Source organism: Engraulis encrasicolus, chromosome 14 (assembly GCF_034702125.1).
Source record: "Engraulis encrasicolus isolate BLACKSEA-1 chromosome 14, IST_EnEncr_1.0, whole genome shotgun sequence".
Taxonomy (NCBI): Eukaryota; Metazoa; Chordata; class Actinopteri; order Clupeiformes; family Engraulidae; genus Engraulis; species Engraulis encrasicolus.
The window spans coordinates 2,166,861-2,181,860 of NC_085870.1; the positions used below are offsets into that span (position 1 = coordinate 2,166,861).

General features: G+C 48.2%; 1 protein-coding gene across 1 annotated transcript in view; it reads right to left on the reverse strand.

The window, feature by feature from the left end:
* Positions 1-15,000, reverse strand: part of mtss1 (MTSS I-BAR domain containing 1) — a 211,472-nt gene that overhangs the window by 117,489 nt on the left and 78,983 nt on the right. The window contains exon 4 of the mRNA XM_063216207.1: positions 2,869-2,953. Within this exon, the coding sequence (XP_063072277.1) occupies positions 2,869-2,953 (85 nt within the window). The remainder of the gene's footprint in view (positions 1-2,868; positions 2,954-15,000) is intronic.

Below are 15,000 nucleotides of genomic sequence, written 5' to 3' on the forward strand. Positions count from 1 at the left end.
AGAAACACTGTACATTTATTTGAATGTAAGATGTATACTCTCCGTGTTACAGCCAATTTTACTGGGGGAGGGGGGTGCCCATTTTGTTCACACTCTTTTTTTTGTCAAAGTTCACAAGCCCATAGCTCAATAACTAAACCATGTAGGAAGCTTAAATTTGGCATGCTGGTACATAGATAGGAATAGTTTGTTGCTAAACTGTCAGTTTTGGTCTGTATGATCCTGCATTGTCATAGCATTCCCTCAAAGATGATACAAATTGTACTGGAGTTTTTGGCTGTGCTCTGTTTAGGCCTTCAGAAGACATATTTGTGCCCAACATAGCCTCTTGATTTTTTCCCCTTGTAGAGACAAGTAGGAACACTCTCATAAAAAGCTATAAATAGAAAGGAAACCCCATCAGTGTTTGAAAAGAAGACCTCACAAGTCTAACAAATCATTTTGGGTGTCATTTTCAGAGCTCCAGAACCCCTTGTGGGATTGTCCACAGAATTTTATTTTATTTTTTTCTTCATTCTGCATGAATTCTTCTTTTTAAAAATGCCAATGAGACTTGTCTTATGTAATGTTTTCTTTTTTAATTTCCAACCTGAAAATGGGCAACATGCACATTGAGAGCAATATGTTTTCTATGCGTTTCTTCCGCTGCCATCTGCTGGTCAAAAAAAGTAACAACATGACTCTTTGTGCCTGACCTACTGTCTCTTTTGGTGTGCGAACCTGCTCCCACATTGAATGCTCCTGTAATCATTGAAATTGAAATGGATACCTGCACCCCTGCACAAGGACTCTCGGGTGATCATGTCTGGGCAAAATTTGCATTTGATTATTTAGTCTTTACATTAAATGTTATAGAAATCATGTTGCTCTCTTTTTGCATTTTGCCCATGTTCAGGGTGGAAATTAAAAACGAAAACATCACATAAGACAAGTCTCATTGGCATTTTTAAAAAGAAGACTTCGTGGAGAATGAAGAAAAAAATAAAATAAAAATCTGTGGACAATCCCACAAGGTGTTCTGGTGCTCTGAAAATGACACCCAAAATGATTTGTCAGACTTGTGAGGTCTTCTGGTCAAACACTGATGGGGTTTCCTTTCTATTTATAGATTTTTATGGGAGTGTTTCTACTTGTATCTACAAGGGGAAAAAATCACGAGGCTATGTTGGGCACAAATGTGTCTTCTGAAGGCCTAAAGAGAGCACAGCCAAAAACTCCAGTACAATTTGTATCGTCTTTGAGGGAATGCTATGAAGATGCAGGATCATACAGACCAAAACTGACAGTTTTGCAACAAACTATTTCTATCTATGTACCAGCATGCCAAATTTAAGCTTCCTACATGGTTTAGTTCTTGAGCTACGGGCTTGTGAACTTTGACAAAAAAAAGAGTGTGAACAAAATGGGCACCCCCCTCCCCCAGTGAAATTGGCTACATACATCTTATACATCTGTATACATCTTACATTCAAATAAATGTACAGTGTTTCTCTTAATTACCATGGGTACACTCAATAATATTTTCAGAATTTTTTGAGACCTAAGTGCGCGGGCACTTGTTGATTTGGCGTGGAATGACCCATCTGTCATCTTACTCCCTCAGATTTTCGATGTACCTGAACAATTTATTTCTATCATTTGGCTTACTGAGTTTGACTTTACACAAATTTCAAGCATTTTTAAGCACTTCACCAAAAAAATCAAGCATTTTCACAACCTTGAAAACACTTAATTGAAATTCAACCATTTTCAAGGAATTCAAGCACCAGTGGGAACCCTGCTCCTCTTATGCAGTACATACAAATCGCCCACACAGAATTTTGCACCAAGAAAAGCAGACAAATCGCCTCGCCTACATGCCTGGACCATAACATACACAAACACTTAACAGACAGACAGACAGACAGACAGACAGACAGACAGACAGACAGAGAAACAGACAGGCGCGCGCGCACACACAAACACAAAGCTGCTTCCCGCTGGACTGCCCCATGTCTGTTTTTATTTGCTGCATCTTACGTGATTTGCATGCCCTGCGCACGCACACACACACACACACACACACACACACACACACACACACACACACACACACACACACACACTAACACACACACACACACACACACACACTAACACACACACACACACACACACACACACACGCGCACACACACGCGCACACACACACGCGCACACACACACACACCACCCTCACTTCCTGCCACCCACCACACAGGGAGATTTTACAGTACAAGCAAAAACATTTGAACCCGAAACATCATGTTATGTCATTGTCTATTCTGTCGATGTCTGTTTCTCCAGATCCTGCCCAGGCCGCAGTCTTATTGTTCTACTCCTCCCCTAAGGCAGATTAACAGTACAGAGCCATGCGGTATGAAAGAGCTGCAGCAGTGGACCCAACACGAGAGAGAGAGAGAGAGAGAGAGAGAGAGAGAGAGAGAGAGAGAGAGAGAGAGAGAGAGAGAGAGAGAGAGAGAGAGAGAGAGAGACAGAGAGAGGGTGGGCGGGAAAATTGTCAAGGAGGATTGGCAGGAGAGCAGAAGAGAGAGAATGGGAGCGAGAGAGCGAGAAAAGTGAGAGAGAGCCAGCTAGAGAGAGCAAGAGAGAGCACTGGAGGGAGAGATAGAGAGAGGGTGGGTGGGCAAAAATGTAAGCGAGTGATAAAGAAAGAGAGGGATTGGCAGGAGAGAAGAGAGAGAGAGGGCGAGAGAGAGAGAGAGAAGGAAAGAGAGAGAGCATGCGAGAGAGAGAGAGAGAGAGAGAGAGAGAGAGAGAGAGAGAGAGAGAGAGAGAGAGAGAGAGAGAGAGAGAGAGAGAGAGAGAGGTGGGTGGTGGGAGACTCACGTGGTGAACAGCTTCATCTTGGTCTCGATGCTCCGATGCCTCATGCACATCCGGGTCAGCGCAGAGCCAATCTCTTTAGTGGCACCTGAGGAACAAACAAACAAAGAAACAAACAGATCACGATTAGACAAACAACAACAACAACAACAAACATCACAACAATAGACGCAGGGTGAAAAAAAAGCACAGCAAGCACACTAATTAAAACAGGATCTCAACGCTGTAACGAGCCGTGAGAATAATCTGCCAAAAGTGGCCTTAAGCACGACACATGGACCACTAATCCCCTTGGCCCTAGCGGCTGCGTTACCACACCATTTCAACTCTCCCCTCCCTTCCTATCCCCCTCTTCCCTCCACTCCCTCCTGTCCTCTCCTCTCCGCTCCTCCCTCACTCCCTTCCCCTCCCTTGACCTCCTCTGCTCTCCTCTCCTCACCTCTCCTCTCCCCTAACCTCCTCTCCTCCCTTCTCCCATCCCCTAACCTCCTCCCTTCTCCTCCCCTAACCTCCTCCCTTCTCCTCCCCTAACCTCCTCCCTTCTCCCATCCCCTAACCTCCTCCCTTCTCCACTCCACTCCTAACCTCCTCTCCTCTCCTCTCCTCACCTCTCCTCACCTCTCCCACTCTTTTAATGATGATCCGATAGGTTTTGTTTGTTTCGTAATAAAGAATGGTGAGTTGCTGCAGCTATTGCTTGCTGGCCTTCACACTCGGATTTAGCCTAGCTGAGGTCGGACTGATGCGCAGCACACACGTACACAATGATGCGGCAACAGATACTGTACACACTCACGCATATTCACATGCATACAAAGTCACAGGTACACTAAACATGCATTGACACCAGTTACTTCTGTGGAGCTGACATGGTGGTGACAAAGAGGTTGGATATATAATAAAGAGGAATCGAAACACGCCCACTCAATGCAAAAGCGTGTGCTCAAAATTTGGTCTCCTAAGGGGGCGTTGTCCCTCCTTCTTCTTCTCTTTTTGTGGTGTTTGCACAAGACGTGTGCTACCGCCATTTACAGCGCTAAGGGGACTCCATTTAGTCTTTACCTCAGGACTCCGAAGGTCTCCTAATTGAAGGTCTCCTAAAGGGGCGTTCACCCGACGTAAAGTGGATACCGGAAAAGAACCCGCCTGCTTTATCTCACTCTCATATACGATTCTCTGGTGGTGACCTGTTTCACCATCTGCCTCCTCTGCTGACTGGGGGACTGTACCACCGACCCCGTTAACTCCTTTGTCAGGACGTGCAGACGTTGGCTTTCGCTTCTGCTCCTCTCCTCTCCTCTCTTCTACACTGGTTTCTGCCATCATCAGGCTTCACCACTTCCTATTTCACTCCTCCTCCTCCTCTCCCCTCTTCTCTCCTCCTCTCCTCTCCTCTCCCCTCTCCTCCCCTCTCCTCTCCTCTCCCTTCTTCTCCTCTCCTCCCCTCTCCTCTCCTGTCCTGTCCTCTCCTCCCCTCCCCTCTCCTCGCCACATATGGCCCGTCTCTATTTGATGTCTTTTCTTTCTTTGCTGTCCACCTGTCTGTCTCTCTCTCTCTCTCTCTCTCTCTCTCTCTCTCTCTCTCTCTCTCTCTCTCTCTCTCTCTCTCTCTCTCTCTCTCTCTCTCTCTCTTCTCTCTCTCTCTCTCTCTCTCTCTCTCTCTCTCTCTCTCTCTCTCTCTCTCTCTCTCTCTCTCTCTCTCTCTCCCCCAGCAGCTGTTTCGGCATGCTGCAGCAGCAATCGCCAGGGGACCGAGCACCACCAGGCCGCCACGCTGAAATGACCTTGTCATGAGGCAGCGAGAGGCAACGAGCGACATCTGCTTCTGATCTCCGACCGTTTATCACTTTAACTCCAATACCACCATTCGAGGCAAGAAGAGGGTGAGTGCCTCTGTCTCTCTCTCTCTGTCTCCGTCTGTCTCTGTCTGTCTCTCTCTGAAGTGTGTGTCTCTCTCATGGAAGTGTGTGTGCGCAATGCATGTGTCCATCTGTGCGCACCAGAGTGCATGCATGGATGTCATGTGCTAAAAATAATATGGCCATTACAAACTGTAAACTGAACCAGATGAGGAGGTCTGGGAAATCGCACAGCTCAGCTCAGTACAGCACAACACAAAACACAACAGCAGTGAGTCCCACTGAAGTGGCCAGGCTCACACACACACACACACACACAGGCCCGTCTGCAGTCCCTGTCCACATAAACAAAGCAACGGGCAGCAGGCCGACCTGCTCGTGAGGGTTTCATAACATTTTCACATCTGATCCAGATCCAGGCCTGTTTAATGCATTACAATGAGCACGTGCAGTCGGGAGAGAGAGAGAGAGAGAGAGAGAGAGAGAGAGAGAGATCGAGAGAGATCGAGAGAGATCGAGAGAGAGAGAGAGAGAGAGAGAGAGAGAGAGAGAGAGAGAGAGATGCGCGCGTGTGCGATGTGCGTGCGTGCGCTGTAACATCAGGTGGGAGATTTTGGAAAGGCATTTTTTGAAAAAAGGTTCGCACACTTCTTTGGATTTTTCTTCTTGAAGTTATTCTTTCATCTTTTTATTTATTCATCCATTGGCAATGACGTTTCGAATGGTCAAAACGTCATTGCCAATGGATGAATAAATAAAAAGATGAAAAAATAACTTCAAGAAGAAAAATCCAAAGAAGTGTGCGAACCTTTTTTCAAAAAATACGTAATCTTTTTGTTCAGCACCAGGGATTGTGCACAAGTAACTCTCTACAAGATTTTGGAAAGGCGCCATGTCTTATTCAGCTTTCTAATTACCAAACAAGGGCTTGGCCAACCACACAAACACCAACACCACGCCACCACCACTGCACTGACTGTACCCATTCGATCACCACACAAACACCAACACCTAGCCACCACCACTGCACTGACTGTACCCATTCGATCACCACACCACACCACACCACACCACACCACACCTAGCCACCACCACTGACTGTACCCATTGGATCCCCTTTTATCTTCACATTGTGCCACGGAATTAGACCTCACCCAATGCAACACTTCACGCCCTTCAGGCATGGAAACCACTGCACTCCACAAACACACAGACGCCATGACTCAATCTCAACGGCTATGAGACGGAACATGTGCAGGGCTAACTAGACTGTTGGATTAGGTTAGTTGGATTAGATCGACTTAGTTTCTTTCAATTGCAGAAAGGAGTCTGGTATAGACTTGCTCCTGGGAGTGAACACGAGAGACAAAACACTTAAGTGGAGGGACTTAACAAATTTTAGCCTGGAGACACATATATGCTGCATTCAGGTTCACACATATACGCTGCATTTGAGGGGTTTTTTTTAATTAAAAAAGTGGGTATGTTGCAGCTGAATGAACACATTCTAATGCAATGTGAGGGTCCTAGCTTTTAAATACAACTCATTTCATATTTTAATGTGCTGAGATATGTAGGTTTAAATAGGCAGAGGGCACCTGTTCCCACAGGCTACAATGGGTTAAAGAGAACAATTTTGGTGAATACCTACAGGGTACTCTGCACAGCTGCCTGTGTTCCCCATGCAAGAACAGGTGTACGGATGAGTGAGGTGTTATGTTGTTAGTAGACAACTCGCTCCACACCCCACTCCACCCCACTCCACTCCACCCCACCCCACCCCACCACACCACGATAAAGGGAAAGCCAGCAGAACAGGCAGGAGTGGCGAGAGGTGAAGCGAGGTGGAAGTGAGGGAGGGCAGAGACAGTGAAGGGCAAGGAAAAAAAAGAAAGGAAGGAAGGAAGGAAGGAAGGAAGGAAGGAAGGAAGGAAGGAAGGAAGGAAGGAAGGAAGAAAGAAAGAAAGAAAGAAAGAAAGAAAGAAAGAAAGAAAGAAAGAAAGAAAGAAAGAAAGAAAGAAAGAAAGAAAGAAAGAAAGAAAGAAAGAAAGAAAGAAGAGGGAGAGAGGTTTCCAAATGTGCATCTCCGCAATCCTCTCTGGTCTGGCTGGCAGATCTGCGACTCTGTTGCTTTTCAAATGACTCCAGTGGGCCTATATTCCCTGTGAGTTTAGAGTAGAGTGGGGGTGAGAGAGAGAACTGCGACAACAGCTTCATCGCAATGGCAGCACACCCCTGGACACTGAGGCTGCACATACACACGCAGGCACGCACGCAGGCACGCACGCAGGCACGCACGCAGGCACGCACGCACGCAGGCACGCACGCAGGCACGCACGCAGGCACGCACTGCCCTGCGACCTGGATAAATGGGCCTTTTGTAGCATTCCTGCCGCTGAATACAGATCACTTCCTATGAGGCTGTCGCACACTGAAAGAAGATAACACGCCTTTCATAGACGAATGGACAGAGAGCAGGGGGAGAGCAGGAGAGAGAGAGAAAGAGAGAGAGAGAGAGAGAGAGAGATGACATATGCGGAAAGCACCAGGAGTGAGTCAGGGATGTAGAAAAGGCTGGAGAGAGGAGAGGAGAGGATAGGAGTGGAGGAGAGAGAGTCGTGAGAGAGAGAGAGAGAGAGAGAGAGAGAGAGAGAGAGAGAGAGAGAGAGAGAGAGAGAGAGAGAGAGCGAGAGAGAGCGAGAGAGAGAGAGAGCGAGAGCGAGAGAGAGAGAGAGCGAGAGAGGCACTATAAAGAATAAAGAGGCGCTCTGTTTTGCCGCCCGGGCCGTCAGAGGAGCTCAGTTCCTCTCCTCTCCTCTCCTCTCCTCTCCTCTCCTCTGTCCCCCACCTATCCCCATCTCCTCTCCTCTCCTCATCCCCATCTCCTCTCCTACACCCATCCCCATCCCATCCCATCCCATCCCATCCTATCCTCCTCTCCTCTCCTCTCCTCTCTGTTCTCCTCTCCTACCCATCCTATCCTCTCCTCTCCTCTCCTCATCCTCCTCTCTATAGTCCTCTGGTCAGGGCCACCTGAGCTGCAGGATCAGATACCCACACCGTCGCGCTCAAAGGCACTTATTAAATCAACACATTGTGTGTGTGTGCACACGTGTGTGCGTGTGCGTGTGCGCGTGCGTGCGTGTGTGTATGTGCACGCGAGCGTGTGTGTGTGCTTGCGTGCGCACAAGCTTATGAATGGAGTCCACTGAGAGAATGTAAACATACTGCTTAGGAAATAATGATGCATCATTCACTCCTGAACAACAGGTTTCCATAAGGAAGCTCTGGATGCCCTGCTAGTGCTTAAAACAAGGGGGGCTGGAGTTTTGCTTAATAGAACTGACTGAGCTACTGAAACAATAAAATACTACAAGATGAAATATGTAGGCATGCATTTTGTGGATATGTGAAAAAACGGCCTCAGCCGAGTGAGAAAAGCTGTTTGAAAACCTGTGAAAAAATGCTGACTGAGGGAAGAGGGCTGAAGAGGACCAAGGACAGATGTGATGGTGACAGGCAGAGTGTGTCTAGACTAGTGTTTCTCGACGGGGGCGGTACAGCACCCCCCGGGGGCGTTGAGAAGGATACAGCTGAGTGGGGGCATGGCTAAGTTCCCATTGGGGTGCGCACTGGTCTATTTTATCTTTAAATACTAAGGGGGGCATTGTCAGGCTTATGATGAGGTCAAGGGGGCGTAGGGAGGCTTACGATGAGGCCAAGGGGGCATTTGTTCAAAAAAGGTTGAGAACCACTGGTCTAGTAGACAGATGAAACGAGCTGCGGTCCCCCTCTTCCCCCAGCACCTACCCTCCTCTACCCTCCCCTCCTCTCTTCCCCCCGCACCTCACCTCCCCTCCTCTACCCGCACCTCCCCTCCTCTCTTCCCCCCGCACCTCACCTCCCCTCCTCTACCCGCACCTCCCCTCCTCTCTTCCCCCAGCACCTCCCCTCCTCTACCCGCACCTCCCCTCCTCTACCCGCACCTCCCCTCTTCCCCCCGCACCTCACCTACCCTCCTCTACCCTCCCCATCCTCTCTTCCCCCCGCACCTCACCTCCCCTCCTCTACCCTCCCCATCCTCTCTTCCCCCCGCACCTCACCTCCCCTCCTCTACCCGCACCTCCCCTCTTCCCCCCGCACCTCACCTCCCCTCCTCTACCCTCCCCTCCTCTCTTCCCCCCGCACCTCACCTCCCCTCCTCTACCCTCCCCTCCTATACCCTCCCCTCCTCTGTGGGTCTCACAGCATCCAAACTGTATGCCTGTCTTTTGTAGACAGGCGGAAGCAGCCATCACTAACAGGGCAAAATTGGTAAATTGGTGAGGAAAACAGTTCGTCTTCTTTCCAAAATCACATCAACTGGCTTTCCCAGTCGGTCCTCTGACCGATTTCAACCTTGACAAAGACGAGTCTTGTTTTTTTTTCCTTTTGCTTGTTTGATGGACACGTCGTTTCCTACTGTTTTTATGTCAAACAAACAAACACTGGCTAAATGCAATGATGGCTGTGTCTTTGATTTACGTAGTTTTTTACTAGTCTTAGTCATTAGTGCACAACTTGTCACGGTCACTTTGAGCTGCAGGACCTCCGCAGCTTTTAAATGCCAGACCCTGACCATCGTAGCACTACACACCCCTCTCTTGACATTCAGGGAGAGCTTAAGTTGTACCATAACATATACACACCCATGTGTATGCTGGCAAGTTAAGGCAAGCTTGGACACCAGGTGAAATTGCTGGGATGGGCAGCCAAGGCCGCTGACAGCTTTGGCTGGGCCCAGGACAAAATCACCTAAAAGGGCCCCCCATCGAATGCATCAAATGTAATGAGGACCCAGTTTATGGGCCCCCCATCTCCCTGGGCCCGGGACAGCTGACTCCTTTGTCCTCTCTTGTCAGCTTCCCTGTGGGCAGTTACTGTATTTCTGTAGAAGATCACAGATGATCTTGCCGACAGCATAAACCAGCACACACATCATTCCTTTTCCTAGGAAGACAAGAGGGCTGAGCTTAGAGCTACTGCAGTCTAGTGGGTGGCATGGGTTAGTCATACCACCAGCATGGACATAAAACCCATTCGACCATCATACAACAGGAATGGAAAAAAACACACCTGTAAGGCCTGAAGTTTAAACAGTGCTCCGCATGAAGTGCAAACACCACCTTACGATGTGTATAAAAGACTGACAGTATTTTTAAACTGGATATTTTTTTTTAAACGGCGCAATATAACGTTAGCACATTCCATATCATGTCCTCCGAGGATATGGTACGGTACAGTACTTGATATGGTGGGAAAGAGCTACAGTGTGTGTGAATATATGTACGGGGTGTGCTATGTCTGTTTTTTGAGGACCCTCTCGAAAACTAGATTTTTATCTCAAGAGGCCATCCTCTAATAAAAGAATTTGAATTTGAAATGGTCTGCATGTTGTAGATGTCTGCGGTCGCTAACTGTGGGTGAAAATCATGATTAAAATGCTAACAACTAGTGTGTAAGTGTCTCACATGTGGGATTGTTTACATTTGCAAGAGTAATGAAACAGAGATGTCAGAGTCAGCCCTGTCATTTACCCTAGTCCTCCTCCATCATTTGATGTCGACTACGTTGTCAATGACTGCATGGACTGGCTCAAAATGATGACACAAAAGCTAGCCAAGTGTCTCTCGCTAGTAAAGAGTTGATTCCATAGGCACTCCATTACGTGGAGTGAGGCATTAACCACACTACACGAGTAGCTGTTTAAATTTGGCGTGACTGACAGTGTAGGGGGGTTGTCTGACAGCGTTTTACATTCAAACACATGGACTAACTGGCTGACAGATCTGACACAAATGTCAAAGTCGAAAATTCTGAGCTTTTCGTGGAGGCAACTGAGGAAACAGTCACTGGGATCCTTTGTCAGAGAAGACCAGTCTGAACGCCTGTTGAGTCTGGAGGAGCAGACAAACACGTCTCTCTTGTTGCCCTGCAGGCTGAAAGTGGAATTGTCCTTCAATTGAACTACAGACAAGAAAAACTAAAACGTGCTTTACAAAAAAAAAAAGATATATAGATAAAAGCACAAGTCAAAGCAAGAAAAGGCCTAAGATGACCAGAAAAGGGGGCAAGGAGAAAATTAAGAAATAAAAGAGACATTAAATAATTATAATTCAAGACAAATAAAAAACTTAAATCTTAATAAAAGTGAGGACTGAGGATATATGCAGGCTGCAAGCTGTGTAACAGGGTATGTTCTCTCCTAACTCTGTAGTCTATACTCTGTTTTCCACAGCGGACCGAGAAACGAAACACTACCTCACCTCACTACCTCACCTCACAGCCTGCCTGCCTGCCTACGGGACTCCACTCACGTGGTCCAAGGAACTCCATGTAAACACTGAGCCAAAATACCTCAGCGAAGAAGATCTCTGTGTGTGTGTGTGTGTGTGTGTGTGTGTGTGTGTGTGTGTGTGTGTGTGTGTGTGTGTGTGTGTGTGTGTGTGTGTGTGTGTGTGTGTGTGTGTGTGTGTGTGTGTGTGTGTGTGTGTGTGTGTGTGTGTGCAGGCCTGCGCTATACGGGGAGTGCACAAAAAGGCAATGCAGTGCTGTGAGTAAGTGTGCGGGTGTGTGCACCATTTCTCAACATCTTGACTGCATGTAAATCCAGGTGTGTGTGTGTGTGTGTGTGTGTGTGTGTGTGTGTGTGTGTGTGTGTGTGTATGTTGCATATAAACACACGTTGTACACACACACACCTCATGCAGCGATGCAGGGCAGGGCAGGTGTGGTGATTAAACCAGTTTCCACATACTGTAGGTAGCCACCCCCTCACACCATAACCACACACACACACACACACACACTCACCATGTACCCACACCCTCGCACATGCACAACTGTCCTAGTGAGATTACACACACACACACACACACACACACACACACACACACACACACACACACACACACACACACACACACACACACACACACACACACACACACACACACACACACACACACACACACACACACACACACACACACACACCACATAGGCAGCCACACCCTCACACCATAACCACACACACACACACACCACGTACCCACACCCTCGCACATGCAAAAACACAACTGTCCTAGTGAAATTACACACACACACACACACACACACACGCACACACAGGCACACACGCACAAACACCAACACACACACACGCGCACAAACACATGCACACACAGGTACAAGAGCAGCCGTCCACGCCCTGATGTTTGGGAGCTTATCCATCCTCCATTTAACTTCCCTCACATCTGTCCGTCCTTTCTTTGACTTCGTGCAGCCACAGAAAAAGATGAGAGGAGAGGAGAGGAGAGGGGAGGGGAGTAGAGGAGAGGAGAGGAGAGGAGAGGGGAGGAGAGGAGAGGAGAGGAACGGAGAGTAGAGTAGAGGAGAGGGAGAGGAGAGGAGAGGAGAGGAGAGGAGAGGGGGGGGGGAAGAGAGGAGAGGAGGGTAGAGGAGAGGAGAGGAGAGGAGAGGAGAGGAGAGTAGGGGAGGGGGGGGGCAGAGAGGGAGAGGAGGGGAGAAGAGAGGAGAGGATGAGAGGAGAGGAGAGGAGAGAAGAAGAGAGGGAGAGGAGAGGAGAGGAGAGGAGAGGAGAGGAGAGGAGAGGGAGAGGGAGAGAGAGGAGAGGAGAGGAGAGGAGAGGAGGGGAGAGGAGAGGAGAGGAGAGGAGAGGAGAGGAGAAAGGAGAGGAGAGGAGGGGAGGAGGCAGCAAGGCTTGTCTGGACACCTCTGCAGCAGGTAGCTTGGGGCGCAGACAGTGGGATGGGTGGTCCACCACATGGGATGGGTAGGAAAAAAACTGCTCCGAAAGACAATATGAAAGCCTCTCGCAAGACACACACAGATGCACGTGTGTACACACACACACACACACACACACACACACACACACACACACACACACACACACACACACACACACACACACACACACACACACACACACACACACACACACACACACACACACACACACACACACACACACACACACACACACACACGAACATGAACGACAGGCCTGGTCCTGTTCTTTCCATGCAGCCACCACTGATGGCACAGCACAGCACAGCACAGCACAGCACAGCACAGCACAGCACAGCACAGCACAGCCGCTTTCCCTCTACAAAGCTGGAAGTACATAACTGCACAGCAGTAGAGGCAGAAGTAGGTGAAGGGTTCAGTCTGTGTAGGGGGAAGCCAAACATTTGTGCTCACACTTGATTTCATTTTCGCCTCTCCCTCAAGCACTGTGTATGTGTGGCACTTTTAGGAAGTTTCTCTCCAAAGCAGTAGGCAAAATAGAAGATGCTTGTTGTTAGTTGGTGCCCAAACATTTGTGGATTTTTCTTTCCAGCAGAAAATCCAACTGTGCAAGCTCAAGTCTGACACACCACCTCTGTAAAGCCTCCAGAGCGCTCGCCTATAATCTCACATTAAGACCATAAGACAAAACCCTTATTATTATTAGTCTGTAATACCCAGAATGTTCACAAAAGCCATAAAGGTCTACGTGTTGGTAAAGCACAGTTGTTAATATAGTACAGTATGGTTGTAGTAGATGTAGGTGTTCCTGTTAGGTGTTCCTGTTTTGGGCAGTCATGGGTGAGCGGTTAGGGCGTCAGACTTGCATCCCAGAGGTTGCCGGTTCGACTCCCGACCCGCCAGGTTGGTGGGGGGAGTAATCAACCAGTGCTCTCCCCCATCCTCCTCCATGACTGAGGTACCCTGAGCATGGTACCGTCCCACCGCACTGCTCCCCATGGGGCGCCACTGAGGGCTGCCCCCTTGCACGGGTGAGGCATAAATGTAATTTCGTTGTGTGCAGTGTGCAGTGTTCACTTGTGTGCTGTGAAGTGCTGTGTCACAATGACAATGGGAGTTGGAGTTTCCCAATGGGCTTTCAAGAGGCTACTGTGCGCAACACACCCTGATGAAGGCCGCAAGGCCGATACGTGTTGGTGATTTTTAATACTTTTGCTCATATAATAATGTTTTTTTTTGTTTTTTTTGTTTTTTTAACCACATTAGTTAACTGAAGTACATGGCCTATTGGATGTGCTTATTTGTTTATTTGTTTATGTACTGAATTTTAATATTTGTTTTACCTGTCCAGGGACTGCAGATGGAAATTAGATATAGCTATAATCTGGCACAAGCCATATTTTTACTTCTGTAAACAATGTCTATTGTGCATGGTCCCTGCTGAACTAAACTAAATAAACTAAACTAAACTAAACTAAACTAAACTAAACCAAGGACCTTTTTCCACCGGTCTTTTTTTGAAGAGGCTAAGTAAGTTGAAGACTCACAGGAGTAAACACCTCCTCTGACAACTCCCCTCTCCAACAGCCTCTGCCTCAGGCGTTGCTCTTTTACACAGAGCGCCGAGTAGAGAGTGAGTGACTTGCATACAATTTCCCTGTCCCGCCCGACTCCTAAATTACGATTATCTGACGACGACAACCAGCAGTTTCTGTTTACTGTGAAGGAGTCAAGTGAGCGATTGAGTGAGTGAGTGACGACGAGAGTGATTCACTTCGTACACACGTCCCTGCTGCGTGCCTTTAAGAGTTATTTATTTCCTGCGGTGGAGGGGAAAGTGGCCTTACCGGTCTCCCCATGCATGCTGATCTGACTGGCATTCATACTTTCAGTTCCTCAACAACAGACTCATTTCTGGCCCAAGTGCATTGCATTGATTTAGAGGAAGTATGCGAGTTCTTTCTCATGCTAATAAAGTGGGCCCTTTTTAGCATTCTCCCTATGTGCTCAGTAAATAACTGCCCAAGTAAGCGCATTGCACTGTGCGCAGACTCTCGCCTCAATCAAACTGATCCGAGGGAGACTTTAACTTACTGCTGGAGTTTTGGCCGCTGGTGTTGCACTGTTCATTCTTCTGGGGCAGAAATGGAACTTATTGTGTTACAAAGCCTCTCGTTCTCCCTGTGTATGTATCTATTGTATTGAGAGAGAGAGAGAGAGAGAGAGAGAGAGAGAGAGAGAGAGAGAGAGAGAGGGGGGGGGGGGGGGGGGGGGGGGGGGGGGGGGGGGGGGGGGGGGTGCGTGTTTGCGTATGTGCATGTGTGCGTGCGTGCCCCCATTGAGCTGAGGGGCATTTAGCCAACGTGAGCCTAGTGAACATGGGGCTGGAAGTGGGAATGTTATCCACTTGATGCGTCCCGTCCTCCATTTCTGATTCAGCTCAATAGTCCTGATCTTGCTATTT